The sequence below is a fragment of the Heptranchias perlo genome, chromosome 15, assembly GCF_035084215.1.
Source record: "Heptranchias perlo isolate sHepPer1 chromosome 15, sHepPer1.hap1, whole genome shotgun sequence".
Classification (NCBI taxonomy): domain Eukaryota; kingdom Metazoa; phylum Chordata; class Chondrichthyes; order Hexanchiformes; family Hexanchidae; genus Heptranchias; species Heptranchias perlo.
The window spans coordinates 47,119,593-47,140,917 of record NC_090339.1 but is presented as its reverse complement, the minus strand read 5'-3'; the positions used below and the strand labels follow the sequence as shown (position 1 = coordinate 47,140,917).

General features: G+C 45.5%; 1 protein-coding gene across 2 annotated transcripts in view; it reads right to left on the bottom strand.

The window, feature by feature from the left end:
* LOC137333061 (calpain-5-like) overlaps window positions 1-21,325 on the bottom strand; it is a 151,239-nt gene that overhangs the window by 11,570 nt on the left and 118,344 nt on the right. For both annotated transcript variants that reach the window (XM_067997158.1, XM_067997159.1), the window contains exons 9-10: window positions 13,869-13,991; window positions 12,465-12,661 (exon numbers count right to left, since the gene is read on the bottom strand). In XM_067997158.1, the coding sequence (XP_067853259.1) occupies window positions 12,465-12,661; window positions 13,869-13,991 (320 nt within the window). The remainder of the gene's footprint in view (window positions 1-12,464; window positions 12,662-13,868; window positions 13,992-21,325) is intronic.

The following is a 21,325-nucleotide window of genomic DNA, read 5'->3' as shown; positions in this document are numbered from 1 at the left end:
CCAGCTTCCCTTTAATGCCAGATTATAATAGATGGAACTGCCACTGAGCAGGACTTCTGGCCAAACATCAGAAACTTGAAGGGGCCTGCTTATGGCCTTCTGAGGATGCAAGCAGAATGATATTCCCGCTCCAAAGGAGCAGGAGTGAATTGAACAGGCTTAAAGCCCCATTACAAACATGATAATGGCTCAAGTTACGTGATGATTGGATAGGAGCAACAATCCAGTTGAAGGAAGCAATACTGCTGGTCAGAAAGTTCACCCTAAGTCTCTGTCTCTGAGCCATAGAGCCCAGGAAGGTCTAGGTTGGGCTCTCCACTCTGTGCTGAGTTAGTGGTGGGTGCACTACAATTATCCACAGTGCCTCTGGGTGAGAGAAGGGAAAATTGGCCAGGGGACTCTCCCTCCTGATTGCTAACAAGCAACCCCTGGTGTAGGTGCACATGCGTGGATATCAGGTGAAAACAGGATCAGGGTCAGCTGTGATCTCCTCCACAATCAAATACCTTGCCAGCAATCAATATCAAGAATAGTGACAACTTGGGTGAGGCAATGGAAGGTGACTACCGTCTTGGGATTGTATCACTGGAAGGGAGTTGACATCTTCGGATAAGAACATAAGAAATAGGAGCAGGAGTAGGCCATTAGGCCCCTCGAGCCTGCTCCGCCATTCAGTAAGATTATGGCTGATCTTCTACCTCAACTCCACATTCCCGCCCTATCCCCATATCCCTTGATTCCCTTAGTGTCCAAAAATCTATCGATCTCAGTCTTGAATATACTCAACAACTGAGCATCCACAGCCCTCTGGGGTAGAGAATTCCAAAGATTCACAGCCAGCTGCGTGAAGAAATCTTTCCTCAGCTCGGTCCTAAATGGCCGACCCCTTATCTTGAGACTATGACCCCTTATTCTACACTCTCCAGCCAGGGGAAACAGCTTCTCAGCATCTAACCTGTCAAGCCCTCTAAGAATTTTATACATTTCAATGAGATCACCTCTCATTCTTCTAAACTCCAGAGAGTACAGGCCAATTCTACTCAATCTCTCCTTAAAGGACAACCCTCTCATCCCAGCAGCTGAGAACAGGAGGGAAGAAAATTGGAGAATAATTAAAATGGCAGGGTTTGGCTATGTAAACTTCCTGACGCTGACTACACTTGTGGCTGTAATTTGGCGCCATGATAGAGTCACATGGCACCATGAGGATGAAGCGTTTCCCCAATCACAAACCCATGCAATGCAACAGGAGAATGACACCGCACTTAGGATATTAATAGGTCCATAGTTAGATACTGTTCCTAGAATGCCATTGAAAACTGCTCGTCATTTCAACTCGGTTGATCTCCAGGGCATAATAATGTTTTTAAAGTCACTTCTATTTGATTGTTCTGTTAGTGCTGAGCTGTGCCCGGGGGAAATTAGTTTACAACCACTGTAAACCTATTACAGTCTTACGATGAGCACTAGGTGACTGAGGTAGCCTAGTCTATGTATATTTACAGTACAGAGCACTGCTGTAATAGAACTCCCTCAGATTATTCCATCCTTAACAAACTGTTTCTACGGGATGACCTCACTGCAATCTTTTCATTTGGCCATCTCTCAAACAATCCATTCCTAGTGAATGATTTCTACGCTTAAAGAGATAAAATTTAATATCCTGAATATTAAAAAACTAGCAAAATAGATGCCGAATTAACCTAAAGCCTTCCCAAAGAACAGGAGAAAACGGGCTGGGGTGCATGGGACCTGGGCTTTAATCCAACCAGCACTGTCTCCTCTCTCTGTCAATCATAAAGATTCTATAGAAATGCCTTTGGGTGGTCTCAAGCCAGGTCTGAAAGTGTGCAAATCTACAGGACAAAACTACCCTTAACGACGCTAATTAATGATCTGATTCAGAGAGGCAGCAAGAGTGGTTGTTGTGGGAAGCAGAAATGTCATACCGGTACAGTAGAGAGTACCTTACTGAGATTAGGGTTAAGCTCATTGTTGAGAAAGATAGAAGGGCCTTTAGTCTGCATCTTACTTTGCTACACCAGACCCGCGAGTGCTTAATGCTGACGTACGTCTAGATTTTCTGTCTGATTTGGATGTGGTAGTTGGTTCCTCAAAATGTGTGTCTTTCTGTAACCTGTTTTCACATTGGCGTGTTTTCATGAAATGATTTAATTGATCTCAGAATCCTCCTGCTTGTTTATATATTCCTCCATGGCCTCATACCACCCTCCCACTGAACCTCTTTCAGCCCCACATCTCAGCACACACCGTGCACTCTCCCGAATCTGGTCCCGTGTGCATCCCCCCTTTCTCCACCACACCATCGCTGGCAGAACCTTCAGCCATCACACCATTGCACCATCTTGCTACGTCTCTCCCACCTTCAAAAATCTATCACCTTCACCATGCCTTCAATCACCTTCCCTAACTCATCTCTCAAATCCTGGACGATGTCTGATTCCACACTTGTGAAGTGCAGTTAACTTTAACATTATTAAAAGCAGCAAAAAAAAATTATATGAACGAAACAGACATTAGAGAAGCAGTGGTTTACACAAATCAAACTCCCTGTGTCATGTCAGTATTGTTCAAGTTCTATTTTCAAACCATGCTGAGGGTTTACTATAATTTTAAAGAACTCATTGGAGACTAGAGTAAACAAATCACAAATAAAAAAAATTGTTGAGACTAAACATTGCGTGAATCCTGATTCCTGTGCTGTGGAGCAGGTGCACTCTGAAGGAATCTCTATGGCCTAAGTACTCCCAGTGCATCCATTCTATTAAAGTAGATGTACACAAATGTTCTCGTTGGACTCTGTAATTAAGATTCTCAAGAGGAAAAAGGAAACACACACACATCTTAGAAATTGAACTGAACACAGTTGACATTAGAATAAGTGCACTTCTTCATTCTTTGTAACATTCCATTAAAATGCAATTATTAATGTTCACATTATTCAGATGCCTAAACTTTACCACTTCAAAAAAAATCGATTGTTGGGAGAATCTTTAATTTTTGTGGTCATAAATTTCACCATACAAATGACTGCAGTTCTGCTCACTGCCTGCTGGTGGAGCCATTGTGCTCAAGTCCAAATTCTTACTCGCATCACCAGCATGAACGTGGCTGTACTGCAGCCATTGTTCAACTTCATTCTGCAAAGCTTGGAGAATAATCAGCTATCGCAGTTACCAGGCCCGGGGTGTCATTGAAATAGGTGTGTAAGTGATGATTTACAGTCATTTCCCAAACACCTAACATTTTACACAGCATGTCCTGCTTATATATGTCAATAGTTGTGTAATTAAATGCAAACTGGCCTCGTATACATGAAGGGATCAAGGGATCTGTTGTCAGAGGTAGCCATAAAATAAATAAACAAATAAAATAGTATAATTCATTTAGTAGCTTCTCTCCATAATGAATTGACAGTAGGAAAGATATGCAAGAAGCAATCTCCATCAACAGATTCGCTGTTTTTTCTGGGCAAATAACTAATTACCCAGCAGGTGCCACATTATCAATTCAAAGAGTTAAAACAGCAAAATTGTGCAACAGCAAATTCAATGTCACTCAATTACTCAATGGGGATAGGCTCAGTGTGTTGAGGATCACTTGCATATTTCCTTCCCCTTTGTAGGTGTGCCTGAGAATTTTACCAATCTGAACTTTGATCCTTATTTCTACAACCAACATGCGATGTTGAAATCTGTTGCTAAAAACAAATGTTTCCTCGACAAGCCCGCAGCCTTCTGATGTTATGTCACTGAGCATCAATCTGCCAGTAAGTATGTCATTAATTGTGCATGGCTTCCTAACATTTTAAAGCTAGGTTTTAAGTTTATACAGAAATCATGCAGTAAGGTGTTGAAATCCTAGATGTATTTAAACAAGTGGAATGAATTGAATACAACACAAGCAACACTGTCACAAGTGCAATAAGCCAATTCTACATTTTGAAACAAAAACCTCACCAGGAGTTTTCTGTATATTTGCTCAGTGGACTCAGGTCCTGCACCAAAATCATTGGATCTGTGATCCATATGTGGTACCTAAAGCCTAATATTTTGCACAGTACTGAAAGCCAATCCTGTGCACTGAAATACACAGACATACTGGAATGCTATTGGCTTAGTAATTGTTAATCATATTGCAGCTGGAAGAGATGGAGTGAGATGCTGGAATGATGAGCATTTGATGAGAGAAGTTAAGGAATCATGTTTGGCTGAAACAGAAGTTGGAGGCTGTGTTGTACGTGTGCTGGGCAACTGGAAGCTGTATGAGGTTTGTGTTGATTGGGCTTTGTTGGGATTGTACTGATTGTACAGTTTTAATTGAAGAAGCCATGGGAATTTCTGAGGGAGTGATCAGTTAGAGTTTTGTGGTTATGAATTAATTTTGTGCTAGTGCGAGGCTTCTTGAGCTGCAAGAGGCTGATTGGGTGAGAGACGACAGAGTGGGTTTTGTGCTGAGGCAGAGTGGGCTTGAACTTATAAGCTTAGGTAGCTAAGTGAGAATGAATTCTAATTAATTAAGTACAGAGCAGCACAGAAATTAGGAGAATAGAAATGGTGACATCAGAAGCTAGGTTTGTGATGTGTGCTGCACATATAATGTGGAACATCCCAGACCTGCAAAGTATCCAGGAGGGGTACATGTGCATGAAGTGTCAGAAAGTTTAGCTCTTCATGAATAGGATTGTTGGGCTTGAGGACCAGCTGACTGTACTCTGCAAAATATGTGAAGAGGTAAGGTTTCTGGAAGATATGTAGAGTAAGAGAAGGCAGGATTACTCACTACAGGAAAACTCAATGGATCTGGACTTGTCCACTAGGTATACAGTTATTGACCTCTATGATAAGGATAAGAACAGAGACACTGGAGAGGGTAATTGAGAGCAACATCATGCCACTGTGGAGGAAGGGTTTCTAAAGAGCAGGAAACCAGCTCAAAGTCACAGCTCACAGAGGAACCAATGACATAGCAAAGAGTAGAACGGAGGTATTGCAGAAGACTACAGATTCCTGGACAATGGGCCAAGTTCCAGGGAAGCTCTACAGATGGCTTTGGCTTCTCCTAAGCTGCACAGGTCCCTATGTCCTTGCAGAGAGGATAAATAGAGCATGGGGAGAGGATTAAACTACTAAAGCAGGGAAAGGAGTAAATCTTAGACAATATTGGGGAGGGATTAAGAATAAGCATAGTGAAGGACAAAAGCAGACTAAAATAGTCAACTCAAAGGGGGGATATGGAGTGACGTACCTTAGGGCACATTGGAGAGAAAAATGGAGGGGTTGTTATTAATTAAGGGCACTATTACAGCCATGGAAAGGAAAATTCTTGTTGATAATAGTGTTCAAATGGAGTCTATCCTGCTTGAGTCAAGAAATAATAAGTGATCTGTTACATATTTGGAAGTACATTATAGACCACTGATTAGTGGGAAAGAAATTTAGAGTGGGTTGCAATAGTAACTTTGTTGTAATAATGAGAACATTAACTCTCCTAAGGTAAACTGGGATGAAACAAAAGTTTGTGGACAAAGTGGGGAAGAGTTTTTTGAATACAACCAAAATTGTTTCCTTATTCAGTATGTTGCATGTCCAACAAGGAAGTTCTAGTTCTGTTTCTGGGTAACAAAGCTGGATAAGTAAATAACCTGGAGGCAGGAGAACACTTAGCAAATAGTGACTATAACCTAAGTTCACACGAAAAATAGATAAAGAAAAAGAGGAGTCAAAGATAAATATGTTGGACTAGAAATGAACTAATTTCAGAAGGATGAAAGGGGATTGAGCGGGGATTAATTGGTTGAAAAAGATGATAGATCAAATGGTGGACCAGCAGTAGGAGATATTTTTTTATTAGTTCACGGGATGTGGACGTCGCTGGCGAGGCCAGCATTTATTGCCCATCCCTAATTGCCCTGGAGAAGGTGGTGGTGAGCCGCCTTCTTGAACCGCTGCAGTCCGTGTGGTGAAGGTTCTCCCACGGTGCTGTTAGGAAGGGAGTTCCAGGATTTTGACCCAGCGACGATGAAGGAACGGCGATATATTTCCAAGTCGGGATGGTGTGTGACTTGGAGGGGAACGTGCAGGTGGTGTTGTTCCCATGTGCCTGCTGCTCTTGTCCTTTTAAATAGAAGTTGCATAAAGGACGGATTATGAACATTATGACTAGAAGTAAAGGGAGTGCTTCAAAGATTGGTATACTAGCGATAAATTGAGAGCTTAGAGTTAAAAATTTGGTTTAAAAAAAGAGGCTTATGATAAATATTGGCAGGATACTACAAAAGAACTTTGAAATATTAAAAGTATAAAAAAGAATCAAAAGGGAGATTAGGAATGCTAAGGGGGAGAATGAAAGAAAACTGGCAGTCCACATAAAGGAAAATAAGAAGTACTTTTAAAAGCAAATAAAAGGTAAAAAGATAGTTAAAGGACGTGAGGAGACCTTTGTTGAAAGTGATCATAGTTAGCTTTGTCAAAAATAGAGATCTGGGGTTGGCAGGACCTCTCGAGTGTGGGCCTGGGTGAGTTTGTGTAGTGGGTGAAGTTGATTGAGGACTGGAGTACAGATAAATCAGAGGAGAGGAGACTAGAATCATGGAATAATGGTTACAGCACAGAAGGAGGCCATTTGACCCATTGAGCCTGCACCGGCTCTCTGTAAGAGCAATCCAGTTAGTCCCATTCTCCCGTTCTTTCCCCGTAACCTTTAAATTTTTCCCTTCAAGTATTTATCCAATTCCTTTTTGAAAGCCATAATTGAATCTGCTTCCACCACCCTTTCAAGCAGTACATTCCAGATCATAACTACTCACTGCGTAAAACTTTTTTTCATCATGTCACCTTTGGTTCTTTTGCCCATCATCTTCAATCTATGTCATTGATGATGACGAACACCTCGCTAAGGCCATCCCCACGCCTCCACTACTCGCCTTCAAACAGCCACCCAACCTCAAACAGACCATCGTTCGCAGCAAATTACCCAGCTTTCAGGAGAACAGCGTCCACGACACCACACAACCCTGCCACGGCAACCTCTGCAAGACATGCCAGATCATCGACACAGATACCACCATCACACGAGAGGACACCACCCACCAGGTACATGGTTCATACTCCTGTGACTCGGCCAACGTTGTCTACCTCATGCGTTGCAGGAAAGGATGCCCCGGAGCATGGTACATTGGCGAGACCATGCAGACACTGCGACAACGGATGAACGGACACTGCACAACAATCGCCAGACAAGTGGGTTCCCTCCCAGCCGGGGAACACTTTAGCAGTCAAGGACATTCAGCCACCGATCTTCGGGTAAGCGTTCTCCAAGGTGGCCTTCGAGACACACGACAACGCAAAATCGTCGAGCAGAAATTGATAGCCAAGTTCCGCACCCATGAGGACGGCCTCAACCGGGATCTTGGGTTCATGTCACGTTACACGTAACCCCACCAGCAGGAAAAAAAAGTTATCTGTTTTTAATACAACTGGAAATTCTCTCTCTCTCTCTCTCTCTCTGCCTTTCGGGTCTCTTTCTCTCTGTCTGTGTAATTTGACACAATGTGTATTCAGTATACTGGGACCTTCTGTTTTCCGTGGCTAACCTGTCTGAACACCAATGACACCTTTGATTGGTGTGATGGTGTCCCAGCCTAATATAAGATATGCGATTTGAGAACCTCTCATTCACTACTCACCTGACGAAGGAGATAGTCTCCGAAAACTTGTGATTTTAAAATAAAATTGTTGGACTATAACCTGGTGTTGTAAGATTCCTTACATCTATTTATAAAGCCCAGGATCCCATATACTTTTTAACCACTTTCTCAACCTGTCCTGCAAACTTCAAAGATTTGTGCACATATACCCCCAGGTCTCTCTGTTCCTTCACCCCCTTTAGAATTGTAGCATTTAGTTTATATTACCTGTCCTCATTCTTCCTGTCAAAATATATCACTTCACACTTCTCTGTGTTAAATTTTATCTGCCATGTGTGTTCCCATTCCACCAGCCTGTCCATGCACACTTGAAGTCTATTATTATCCTCCTCACTGTTTACTACATTTCCAAGTTTTGTGTCACCTGCAAATTTTGAAATTTGTGCCCTGTACACCCAGGTCCATGTCATTAATATATATCAAAAACAGCATTGGTCCTAGTACTGACCCCTGGGTACACCACTGTATACCTTCCTCCAGTCTGAAAAACAACTGTTCACCGCTACTCTGTTTCCTGTCACTTAGCCACTTTTGTATCCATGCTGCTACTGCCCCTTTTATTCCATGAGCTTCGGTTTTGCTGACAAGCCTATTATGTGGCACTTTATCAAACACCTTTTGAAAGTCCATATACACCACATCAATTGCATTGCCCTCATCAACCCTCTCTGTTACCTCATCAAAAAACTCAATCAGGTTAGTTAAACACGCTTTGCTTTAACAAATCCATGCTGGCTTTCCTTTATTAATCCACACTTGTCGAAGTGACTGTTAATTTTGTCCCAGATTATTGTTTCTAAAAGCTTCCGTACCACCGAGGTTAAATTGATTGGCCTATAGTTGCTGGGTTTATCCTTACACCCTTTTTTGAACAAGGGTGTAACATTTGCAATTCTCCAATCCTCTGGCACCATCCCCATATCTAAGGAGGATTGGAAGGTTATGGCCAGCACCTCTGCAATTTCCACCCTTACTTCCCTCAGCAACCTAGGATGCACCCCATCCAGACCGGGTGACTTATCTACTTTAAGTACAGCTAGCCTTTCTAGTACTTCCTCTTTATCAATTTTTAGCCCATCCAGTATCTCAACTATCTCCTCTTTTACTGTGACTTTGGCAGCATCTTCTTCCTTGGTAAAGACAGATGTAAAGTACTCATTTAGTACCTCAGCCATGCCCGCTGCCTCCATGCGTAGATATCCTTTTGGTTTCTAATTGGCCCCACCCCTCCTCTTACTACCCATTTACTATTTGTGTGCCTTTAGAAGACTTTTGGATTCCCTTTTATGTTGGCCGCCAGTTTATTTTCATACTCTCTCTTTGCCCCTCTTATTTCCTTTTTCACTTCTCCTCTGTACTTTCTATATTCAGCCTGGTTCGCACTTGTATTTTCAACCTAACATCTGTCATACGCCCCCTTTTTCTGTTTCATCTTACTCTCTATCTCTTCGTCATCCAGGGAGCTCTGGCTTCGGTTGCCCGATCTTTCTCCCTCGTGGGAATGTACCTAGACTTTACCCAAAGCATCTCCTCTTAAAAGGCTGCCCATTGTTCGATTCCAGTTTTGCCTGCCAATCTTTGATTCCAATTGACTAGTGGGACTTAGATGAAGATTGAAATCACCAAAGGTGGGGATAGTTTGGTGCAGAAGCAAAGTGAGGAGAGGAAGGAAGAGATTTCAGCCACAAAATAGCCAGGGGATTTGGGAGTGTAGTAGACACGAAGATTTTTGAACAAGAAATGGGAATGGTGCAGAGGGTGAGGTGATTAAAGGAGAAAGTGCCAGTGGCATAAGGGGACATGTCAAGAGGGTACTTTTGTCATGGCCATAATAGTTAGGGCAAATTATGCATTGGAATATAAAGTCAGGTGGGACCGACATCGGTAAGGGGGAGTTACAATCTGTGAGCCAGGTTTGTGTAAGGCTCAGGATATCAAAGTATTAATCTAAGATGAGGTCATGCATAATACGAGCCTTATTTGCAAGGAAGTGGACGTTTTGAAGAGGAATGCAGGAAATGGTTAGTAGGAGACCTGCAGAGGTGGATGGGGCTGGTGCAGTAGCAGAGGAGAGAAGAATGGGGAGGAAATCCGAAGGGTTTGTTCTCAGAGGGGAAGATGGATGGACTTTGCGCTGATAGAGGAATAGATTACTGCTTTGGGAGAGCCAGTGTCAAGAGAGATATTGCAGTGGAGGATGCCAAGAGCAGAGAAAATGGAAGCCATGGGGCCCATCGAGGAGAAAGAAAAAGAAAGAACTTGCATTTCTCGGACAACCCAAAGTCCTATTGAAGTGTAGTCGCTGTTATATTGTAGACAAACACGGCAGTTAAGTTGTGCACAGCAAGATCCCACAAACACAAATAAGGTAGATGACCAAATAATCTTTTTTTTAGTGATGTTGGTTGAGGGATAAATGTGGGCCAGGACACCAGGAGAATGCCCTTGCTCTTCTTCGAAAAGTGCCATAGAATCTTTTATATCCATCTGAGAGGGCCTTGGTTTAATCTCTCATCAGAAGGATGGAACCTCTAAAGTAATGCACTGAAGCATCTGCCTGGATTATGTCCTCAAATCTCAACCCTGGGTGGGGGAAAAGACGATTGGAGAAACCGGGTGAGTGTGTTGAGGCACGAGGCAGCAGGTTGAGACATGGCAAACGATTGCTAACAGGGACCAAATTGGAAAAGAGGAGGATAGATGCCCATGGCAGGAAGTGAAGCAGTTCAGCAGAATAACACGGAGCAAGAACTCGGTATCAGTCAGCAACACAAATGCACACACAATGAACGTAGACGAATGGCTATAGGTGACATTTGCAAATTTGGGTGACTTGTACATGACTATGCAAGTCTGTGCTAGTGTGTCATGAGTGCTCAACGAGGTCCAAGTCCTACTGGTGATCAAAGGAATCTGAGACTGATTGTGGTCAAGGGAATCCAGACCTGGTGGCAGAGAAGAGGGAAAAAGAATCCAGGGACTGGTGTTGGTTAAAGAGCCTAAGCTTGAAAGGAGGTAAAAAGAGTCTTAGGGTTGGTGGAGGGCAAGTAAGGTCTGGGGCCTGGCGGTGGTCTTGAAAGTTTTGGAACCTGGTGAAGATCAAAGAAAGTTCAGAGCATGGCTGACTATCTCGTTTGCAGTCAGGGCCTGACAGGCAAACTAGAGATCTGGTTCCAGGCCTGATTAGCAGGATGTTGGGGTCAGTCAGCTAGATTACCAGCTGGAGTATTGCATGCAGTTCTGGGGGCTCCATTTATAGGAATGATATTAAACCCATTAAAAGGATACAGTGAAGATTTATCAAAATGATGCTGGAAATGAGAGGTTAAAGTTGTGAAGAGAGACTTGACAAATGTTTTTTTGTATATATCACTAGAACAAAGAAGCTTAAGGGGAGGCTTTAATAGAGGTTTCCAAAATTATGAAAGATTCCATTGATTAGCAAATTGGTATCAAGGCACAGGCACTATGGGGCTCTTTCTGTGCTGCATTATTCTATGAGGCATAGTCTCAGGGTTGTCATTAGAAAAATTAAGGAGGAAATTAGAAAAAAACAGAGGCTTATTAGAACATGGAATGCTTTACCATAAGTTGATGACTGAGGCAGTGACTATAACGTTATTTAAAATGGAATTGGAAAGGTATTTGAAAAGGAAGAATATGAAAGGATTTTATTGCAAGGGCATTGGAGTACAAGAGTAAGGAAGTCTTACTACAATTGTACAGGGCTTTGGTGAGACCTCACCTGGAGTACTGTGTGCAGTTTTGGTCTCCTTATCTAAGGAAGGATATACTTGCCTTAGAGGCGGTGTAACAAAGGTTCACTAGATTAATTCCTGGGATGAGAGAGTTGTCTTGGGATGAGAGGGTTGCCCTATGAGGAGCGGTTGAATAGAATGGGCCTATACTCTTTGGAGTTTAGAAGAATGGGAGGTGATCTCAATGAAACAAATGAGATTCTGTGGGGGCTTGACAGGGTAAACGCTGAGAGGTTTTTTCCCCTGGCTGGAAAGTCTAGAACTAGAGGGCATAGTCACAGGATAAGGGGTCGGCCATTTAAGACTAAGATGAGGTGGAATTTCTTCACTCAGAGGGTTGTGAATCTTTGGAATTCTCTACCCCAGAGGACTGTGGATGCTGAGTCATTCAGTATATTCAAGGCTGAGATAGATAGATTTTTGGACTCTCGGGGAATCATGGGATATGGGGATCGGGCAGGAAAGTGGAGTTGAGGTTGAAGATCAGCCATGACCTGATTGAATGGCAGATCAGGCTCGAGGGGCCATATGGCCTACTCCTGCTCCTATTTCTTATGTTAATAAGAACATAAGAACATAAGAAATAGGAGCAGGAGTAGGCCAATCGGCCCCTCAAGCCTGCTCCGCCATTCAATAAGATCACGGCTGATCATGTTCTTATGGTACAGGGAAATGGGATTAGAGTGTATAGCTACAGTTGCACCAGCATAGGTACAAAGGGCTAAATGGCCTTTTCTTGTGCTGTGTAAGATTCCATATTGCATTTAGTTGAATTGAATTTTATTTGGCCGTGCCCAATGCCGTGGATTGTGGTTGATTACAAATGTTTCCTTATTCCTGTTTATATTGTGTGTCCCAATTGTTTAGTTTAGTTCAAATATCTAAAGTAGAAAAAATTATGGGAGTACACAATTTATGGGAACTAAGGGTTCTCATAATATATTGTTGAATATTCTCTCCAGATACCCGGGGAATACCTGCATCCAGAGGCCGTATCTGTGTAGACTCTCAGTAAAAAATCACCCTCCATATTCGGGTCCAAGGTGCTCGGGATGATGACATAACGTCCTTTTTTCAGGTCATTTCGCAGGAAAACACTTCGTGTAGGGCTGTAAATTGACTCAGACGCTTTCTGATACGGACTGTGCAATCTGTACTCGCGGTTGAGTTCCACCTTAAAATGAAAACAGTGAGGTTTACAGCTGAAGAAAGCTTTAAACATGGTGCTCTCTTTTATCTTCTTGCACCCCGAGCCCCTCCCTTCATCCATAGGTTGGTCCAAAGCCAAATATCTCCTATTCCTTATCTGCTTTTTTTTTCTTCTCCCTTCCCATCCAGTTTGCTTCTGCCTTGCCATAGAGAGGTGCTTCAGCTCTTGTTTCTCAGAGCCCAACAATAGCACATCTGAAATCAGACTCTGAAAAGTAGGGATCAAGACTGACGACCGCCACTCAACAGCTCTGTCTGTTGGTGCTGCGTCCTGCTGTACTTGCAGGTTGAAAATACATTTCAACAGAAAGGCAAATATCTTGTTTTGATTGAGGCAAATTGTTTACCATGTTGAGCTATTCAAACTCCAGGAGTCAAACACAAGGTAAGAATTAGGAAGGTGGGGCAATAGAGTTAGGAAACAAATCACCAGGGAAGGCTATTGAAGAGGACGAGTAAAAGTAAGTTCAAGAGTACATTGTTTCTGCAGAGAGAAAGCATTGAAGGATGTTGTGAGAAGGTGGGTAGGTATAGTTGATCTATGAAAAAAGAAACAGACTTCTTTGGGTTCAATGGACCTTTCCTGTTCCTAAAAATTCTTCGTTCTCCTCCTCCAATTGTTCAGTTGGTAAACAGTGTGGTACTGTCATCCAGATCAGGCTCAATCCCTGGTGTGTGCTGCTTTAGTTGGTCTCAGATGGGGGTAGTAGTAAGGGTGTTACAATTGACTCCAGCACTCCCAAGAAGGGGAAAAATCAATTAGAGTCAGGCTGTTGATCGCTATCTAGTGACTACCAAATGGAAAGTAATTATGTGTGGGCTTTGGGTGAGGACAGGATCAGACCCTTCTGTGATGCCTTTCACAGTCAAACAGTCTGTTGCAAACATTGTTTAGGTTCACACATGAAGGATGGGCACTTGCGTGAGGTACTATTTGGCAACTATGGAATTTTTTCCTGCCATTTAGAAGAGAGGAAGAAATTTGGGACTTTTTTTAAACAAAGGAACCAATGTTGAATAAGAACAGAGAAACTTTAATATTATGATCACCCACTGAGACTAATTTTGGAGTGTCTATTTATATAGGTTCAAGTAAATGATTCATTGTTGGAATGGTTGCTGTAGACCAGTCTCACTATGTGTGACGAGAGTTAATGACATTTCTCTCTTGCCTTGAAGATGTTGAAACCAATGGTCAGATTCTCTCCTTTGCCTTCTTTCCTGTGAATGCGCTGGTCTCTCTGCTGTAGTGAAATAAGCACCTCATCCTCCTCCTTTGTCACATCAAACACGTACTATGTAAAAGGGAAAGAAAAAGCCTTTTCAGTTTGCATTTGCATCCTATTCAGTGGTGCCACCATCACGGCTGCCCCATGATCAGTTGACAGGAAGTGTACTGTTGCCATGAGCCTGTACTTCCTGCAGGATCAAGGGCTTCGACGTGCCTGCAGCTGGTGTAGGGCTGCTTCATGTCTTAACCAATTGAAAACTGTGGACGGAGGAGTGATTGAGTGGCACTGGAAGCTGAATTCTAAACAATTAGTCCTGTGGCTGTTTGGATGACTGAAAGAGCCACCCATGTGGATATATAATCTTCCTCACGCCTCCAAACAAAAATTCTGATTTGAAAACCTTGGGTAGGATTAAGAATATGTCTACATACAGAGATTTAAACTGGTGAGTGTGTAGTAGTAATCTGATTGTTATCGTGTAATAATTACTTGGACAGCAGTGTTACTGTTGTTTGTCTATGATATGATTGCCAGCTGTAGTTTTGATACACTTATGGAATGCTGGGAATCAATGGTAAGGTCAGCAAATTAATTTGAACAGTTCTGCTTAACATTGTTTATGACATCATCTGAAAACCTTGATTCAAGAGGCATCCCCACACTTCGGGCCCGATATTAGGAGGGAGGCGACTGGGCACGTGGCCAGAGGCAAGGCTGCTCCAAGGTTCTCAGACTCCTCACTCCAGGTGCTGCTCGATGGGGTCAGGAGGAGGAGGGAAACGTTTTTCCCAGCGGACGGGAGGAAGTGGCCTGCCTCTGCCACCAAGAAGGTCTGGCTCAAGGTGGCAGAGGAGGTCACCAGCAGCAGTAACATCTCCCGAACCTGGGTCCAGTGCAGGAAGTACTTTAATGATCTAACCAGGTCAGCCATTCTCCCACACTCCGTCTTCCACATCACCTCCACCACCACACAACTCCTTCTGCACTGCCACCACAACGCACTCGCATCACTCCTCACATCCACTCAGCCATCATCCTCACCTTGCCTACACTTATTCACCACCCCAGCTCCCATTCGAACACTACCACGCAACCCAATCCTCATACAATCTCATGGCTATGTCTCACACGCACCCTCCCATGCATCTCCCTCACGCTCACCCCCACCCACACCAATGCATGCAGCGGGTCACTATGCAACCATCACTCAATGACGCCTCTGTGTTTTGCCTTGATAGGAGAAGAGATGCCAGGAGGCCCAGGAGAGGAATGATGGTGAAAGGGGACATGGAAGTGGGGACACTACTCAAAGCGCTTCCACGTCTCACCCGTTGCCCTTCTCTCAACCAGTACCCGCAATGCTGCCTCCTCTCCAGGTGGTCGAGTCTGCCCCTGCACAGGTGCAGGTGGAGCAGTCTTTGGAGGGGTCCTCACAGGCACCGAAACCCAGAGGGCGTCCGCGCAAAGCATCTCATCGGTCAGGGCATGAACAAGAGCAACCTGTCACTACCTCTGCTGAAGCCACAGGGGTAGCACCACGTCGGGGTTCCCGTAAGCGTAAGGCGAAGGTTTTGTGAGCACAAAGGGGATGCACAAGGATGTTTGACGATTTGTCATGTTTTTTATTTATATTTGTTTTCTTTCACATTCACAATAAATCTTATTATTATCACCATTACTGCTACGTCTTGCCCATTCTTGACTGGCTTGTGGAATAAGTCCCTTTCATGAGGTTCACCATGAACACCCACACTTGATGCCACCCATTGGGTCACTCCACAGTGGGTGTAGATGTAGCTGCACCACTGTTTTGTGCAGGGAGTGGGGGAGGGGGCTGGTGTGGCCAATTGTATGCTCAATTGTAGACCTGGTAGCGATGTGGCTGTCGTTATATCGACGCTGTGGCTCGGTGGTGGGGTTCCTCAGAGATGTCATAATCCACGTGTGCAGGAGGTATCCCTTGTCCCCGAGGAGCCAGCCCTTGCGGGTGTTGGGTGAGTGGAAGAGCAGCGGGACATTGGACTCCCTGAGGATGAAGGAATCGTGGCAGCTGCCAGGGTATCTGGCGCACACGTGTAGGAATCTCTTGCAGTGGTCACAGATGAGCTGAGTGTTGATGGAGTGATAGCCCTTCCTGTTGATGAATAGTCCTGGCTCGTGTGGAGGTGCTCGTATTGCTATATGGGTGCAATCGATTACACCCTGCACCCGTGGGAAGCCAGCCACAGTGTGGAATCCCACTGCCCTCTCCATCTGGCTGTGGTCATCCATGGGGAAGTTGATATAGTGCGAGGCCCTGCAGAACAAGGTGTCGGTGACCTGCCTTATGCACTTGTGTGCAGACGACTGAGGGACCCCGGTGATGTCCCCGGTGGCACCCTGGAAGGATCCGGAGGCGAAGAAGTTGAGGGCAGTGGTGACTTTGACAGCGACAGGTAAGAAGATGCTGCTCGGTCCATCGGGAGCAGCTCGTCATTAAGGAGGCTGCAGATGTCGGCGACTACCTGGCAGCTGACTCTGAGCCTCCGTATGCACTGCTCCTCAGAGAGGTCCAGGAAGCTGAGCCTCGGTCTGTAGACCCTGTGGCGAGGATAGTGCCTTCTGGGACACATCTCTCTGCGGTTGCCCTCCCTCCTGCTTGCAGGTGGATGTGTCACAGCACTGTGTTGTGAAGTTCCACGTGTCAGAGGTGGACGGCGAGGCTGGTGATGCTGTTCGTCCTTCGAGGACATGACTGCAGCTACGGCGGCCCCCGTCTGGAAAATGTATGTTTGAGATGGCCCGCAAGGTAGGTACATGTGTCTGCACACTGGAGTTGAGGTTGCAAGTTGGTGAATTTTAGTGTTAGGAGGAGGGTGGTGCAGGCCAAACTTTGTCCAAAGCGACAGAGTGGCCTCCTGCAATGAGTGAGGGTCTCCCCCCCCCCCCCCCCCCCCCACCTGTCAAATGGACCTTTGCAGCTGCCACAGGCTGGTGGCTGCAACACGTCCGTTTCAACTGGGAGTGTTTCCCCCAGTACGGGAAACACTCTCAGTTGACCTGAAAATCCCACTCTCCTAAAATGACCTGAAGTATCCAATTAATTGATTTAAGTAGGATCCCGCCGGCTTTAATTCTAAGCGCGTCACTGGGGAACCCGGAAGTGGGCTGGTTGGAGCCGGGCTCCGCACCCACCCCGGGAATCCCCAATTTTCAGAGCTCCCCCCGCCACGAACACACCCGCTGGGACATCGGAAAATCGAGCCCTTCCATGCAGGTTCAGCTCTTCCTAGGCGAGTGCTGAAATGGTTTCCACAGCTGCCACATTGAGCTGGAGAAAACTCTCCTGACAGCAGATATGAGACCTACTGCAATCACTGTGGCAAAATTATCACAGAACAATATTGCCATATACTTTAAAGTAGAATAGAATATGTATAGGATAGAAGATGAGCTACAGTGAATATACAGGGTAGCACATAAGCTGCAATGAATATATAAGATAAAAAGACTGTAGTGATTATATAGGACACAACCAGGCTGCACTGTTGGAGATGTCATCTGTCAGATGAGACATTAAGCTGAGGCTCTGTCTGTCCTCTTAGGCGGATGTAAATTATCATATGACATTATTTGAAGAAAAACAGGGGAGTTCTCCCCATGTCCTGGCTGATATTTTTGTCCCTCAACCAACATCACTCAAGCAGATTAGTTGGTCATTTATCTTTCTGCTGTTTGTGGGACCTTGCGTACAAATTTCCCTACATTGCAACAATAATTACATTTCAAAAGTATTTCATTGACTGTGGAACACTTTGGGATGTCCTGAGGTCATGAAAGGCACTATATAAATGCAAGTTCTTTCCCTTTTCTTAGCACACCGGCTGCAATGATATAGTATAGTATGGAGGTGGAGGGGTTTAGGGAGGGAATTCCAGTTTGTAGGACCTAGGTGGCTGAAGACATGGCTGCCAATGGTGAGATGAAGAGGGAGGTGGAAAGACTTAGGGAGGGTAGTCCAGAGCACAGCTGTCAATGGTAGGGAGTAGGGGATTCACAAGGGGTTAACATCAGAGGAATGGAGAGTTCATATATATGAATTCATATATACCTTCTAATGAATTCAAGGTGATCATTTCATCTCAGGATTAGATCATGTTTAAAACTGATGCGGTTTTGCTCTTGTTCTAGTAAATAGAGCATGTTTTCTTTTCAGGCACTGAGAGATTTTGAGCGCCTTTTTGCACTATGGAATTGGACATTAACTTAGAAACAATGGATAGCTTTGAAAGATACAGCATCATACAAAAAGACAGAACAAACTGCTGTTGCCATGGTCCCTGTGTGCAGCTGGACTTTTGATTATTTTAAAACTGCAGTTCATATGGGAAAGCTTCTAGAAGTTTTAAACAAGTCAACATACCACAGAACTGATACCATTGAGAAACTATTGAGATAGTTAGAATCATGGACACATAAAACCAGATGAGCACAGATAAGGGGGGCCTTTACATTCCAAAGTGCTTGAAAAGCCAAATGAGCAGAGATAAGGGGCTCAATTTTAAACCTAAATTGCGGGTGCATTGGGGGTGAGGGGGGGCTGCAAAAAATTGCAGAAATGCGGACCGGGTTCGGAAGCCGGCTTTAACCCGCCGTCTTCCGAGTTTCCCACAGACGCACCTGTGTGTGCACGGGCGTCCCGAATCTGGAAGTCCCGCCGGCTTTGATAGTTAAAGAACCAAATGTACCTCATTCAGGTACTTAGGGCACTTATGAGATATTAGGTAGTCAGAACGATTTTTAACTTACCTGGGTAGCTTTCCCACGGATTCTGATTCACGCCTGGTGAATCCAGACATGAAGGGCCGGATCAGGCAAAAATAAACAAAATAAATTAAATAACAAACCATTGCACGAAGTTAAAACACAAAATCCACCTACCTTTCCATCCTGCTCTGATGTCTGATGTCTCTCTCTCCGATCCCCCCCCATGTCCTCCCGATCCTCCCCTCCTCCCAGATCTTCCCCTCCCCTCCCCCCTGATCTTCCCCTCCCCTTCCCCACGACCTTCCCCTCCCCTCCTCCCCCACGACCTTCCCCTCTCGTCCTCCCCACGACCTTCCCCTCTCGTCCTCCCCCACGACCTTCCCCTCTCCTCCTCCCCCACGACCTTCCCCTCTCGTCCTCCCCCACGACCTTCCCCCACGACCTTCCCCTCTCGTCCTCCCCCACGACCTTCCCCTCTCCTCCTCCCCCACGACCTTCCCCTCTCGTCCTCCCCCACGACCTTCCCCTCTCGTCCTCCCCCACGACCTTCCCCTCTCGTCCTCCCCCACGACCTTCCCCTCTCGTCCTCCCCCACGACCTTCCCCTCTCGTCCTCCCCCACGACCTTCCCCTCTCGTCCTCCCCCACGACCTTCCCCTCTCGTCCTCCCCCACGACCTTCCCCTCTCGTCCTCCCTCACGACCTTCCCCTCTCGTCCTCCCCCACGACCTTCTCCTCTCCTCCTCCCCCACGACCTTCCCCTCTCGTCCTCCCCCACGACCTTCCCCTCTCGTCCTCCCCCACGACCTTCCCCTCTCGTCCTCCCCCACGACCTTCCCCTCTCGTCCTCCCCCACGACCTTCCCCTCTCGTCCTCCCCCACGACCTTCCCCTCTCCCTCCCTCCCCCTCCCTCCCCCACCCCGACCTTCCCCTCTCCCTCCCCCCCGAACTTCCCCTCTCCCTCTCCCCCCGACCTTCCCCTCTCCCTCCCTCCCCCGACCTTCCCCTCCCCGACCTTCCCCTCTCCCTCTCCCTCCCTCCCCCGACCTTCCCCTCCCCGACCTTCCCCTCTCCTCCTCCCCACCCCTGATCTTCTGTTCCAGCGCCAGATGACGTCTCGCTCTCTCTCTCTTACCCCCCCCTCCCCCCCCCCCCCGCTCGGCGTTGCAGATCCTTTCGGCATCCAGCCTGTCAATCAGGCTGGCTGCCGGGCGCGAAACCCGGAAACAACTTCAATCACCATCAATTACATTGCGATCGTGTCGGAAACGGTAAGTTTTTTTAATTTGGGTTTGCCACGCGCACCTTCACCGCCCACCACCACCACCCCCCCCCTGCCCCGCTGCCACCCACCACCATTTCAAAATTGAGCCCAAGGGAAGCCTCACATTCCAAAGTGCTGAGCTAATTGTACCTGGTTTTGAACAAAGTAACAAACCACACCTGGAGTACTGTACAGTTCTGATGCCCTTATTTAAGGAAGGACATACTTGCATTGGAGGCAGTTCAGAGAAGGTTCACTAGGTTGATTCTGGGTATGGAAGGGTTGTCTTATGAGGAAAGATTGAACAGGTTGGGTCTATACTCATTGGAGTTTAGATGAATGAGAGGAGATCTAATTGAAACATACAAGATTCTGAGGGGACTCAATAGGGTAGATGCTGAGAGGATGTTACCCCTCACCGGGGAATCTAAAACTTGGGGGCATAGCCTCAGAATAAGGGGTCACCCGTTTAAGACAGAAATGACAGAAATGACAGAATTTCTTCTCCTAGAGGATCATGAATCTTTGGAATTCTTTACCCCAAAAAGCTATAGAGGCTGAGTCATTGAATACATTCAAGGCTGAGTTAGACAAATTTTTGATCAGCAAAGGAGTCAAAGGATATGGGGAAAGGGCAGGAAAGTGGAGTTGAGGTAAAAATCAGATCAGTCATGATCTCATTAAATGGCAGAGCAGGCTTGAGGGGCCGAATGGCCTACTCCTGCTCCTATCCCTTATGGTCTAACTGTCCATCATAGAGGCCTAATCAGAGGAAGTGATTGGACAAAACGACACTTCCCTTGCTGAACTTACGCCCCAAAGTGCAAAAGCAACATAAAAAGAAGACATCGCAACAGAACTGGCACTGCATTCGGAGGACAGAGCACCAGGAGCTCACCTCAAGAAGGAGGACACCATCAAGAAGAAGACACAACAGCCTTGAGTGCGATGGATTGATCACCCGGAACACTCAACGACCACTCTCTACTTCGGAAAGGTTGTATGAACTTGTGCCAATAAAGATATTGAGCCTTAAAGCAATTTGTTTGTGTAGTACTTTTCCAAAAGTTACCGTCCAGAGTTCACCAACCCTTGGAGGACCGGGGTTTGGATTATGTAGACAAACCCTACAGCACCCAATGTCAGCATCAAGCCCTACTGGTTAAGTATAATGCAGTTAGATCTAGGATAAAGATCCCTCCACAATGTCAGAAGAGCAACCCCTATTGCTCCAGTGTGACATTTCCTATTTTCCACTCAAGCTAGTCTATCCTTGTCCGAGTGAGATTGCCAATTTAGTGACAATTAATTCCAAATTAAGGGCAGTTTTGTGTTCTGAGCCTTTGTCTGTTAGAGCTCTGTTTAATTTATTTAATCTAGGCTCCTT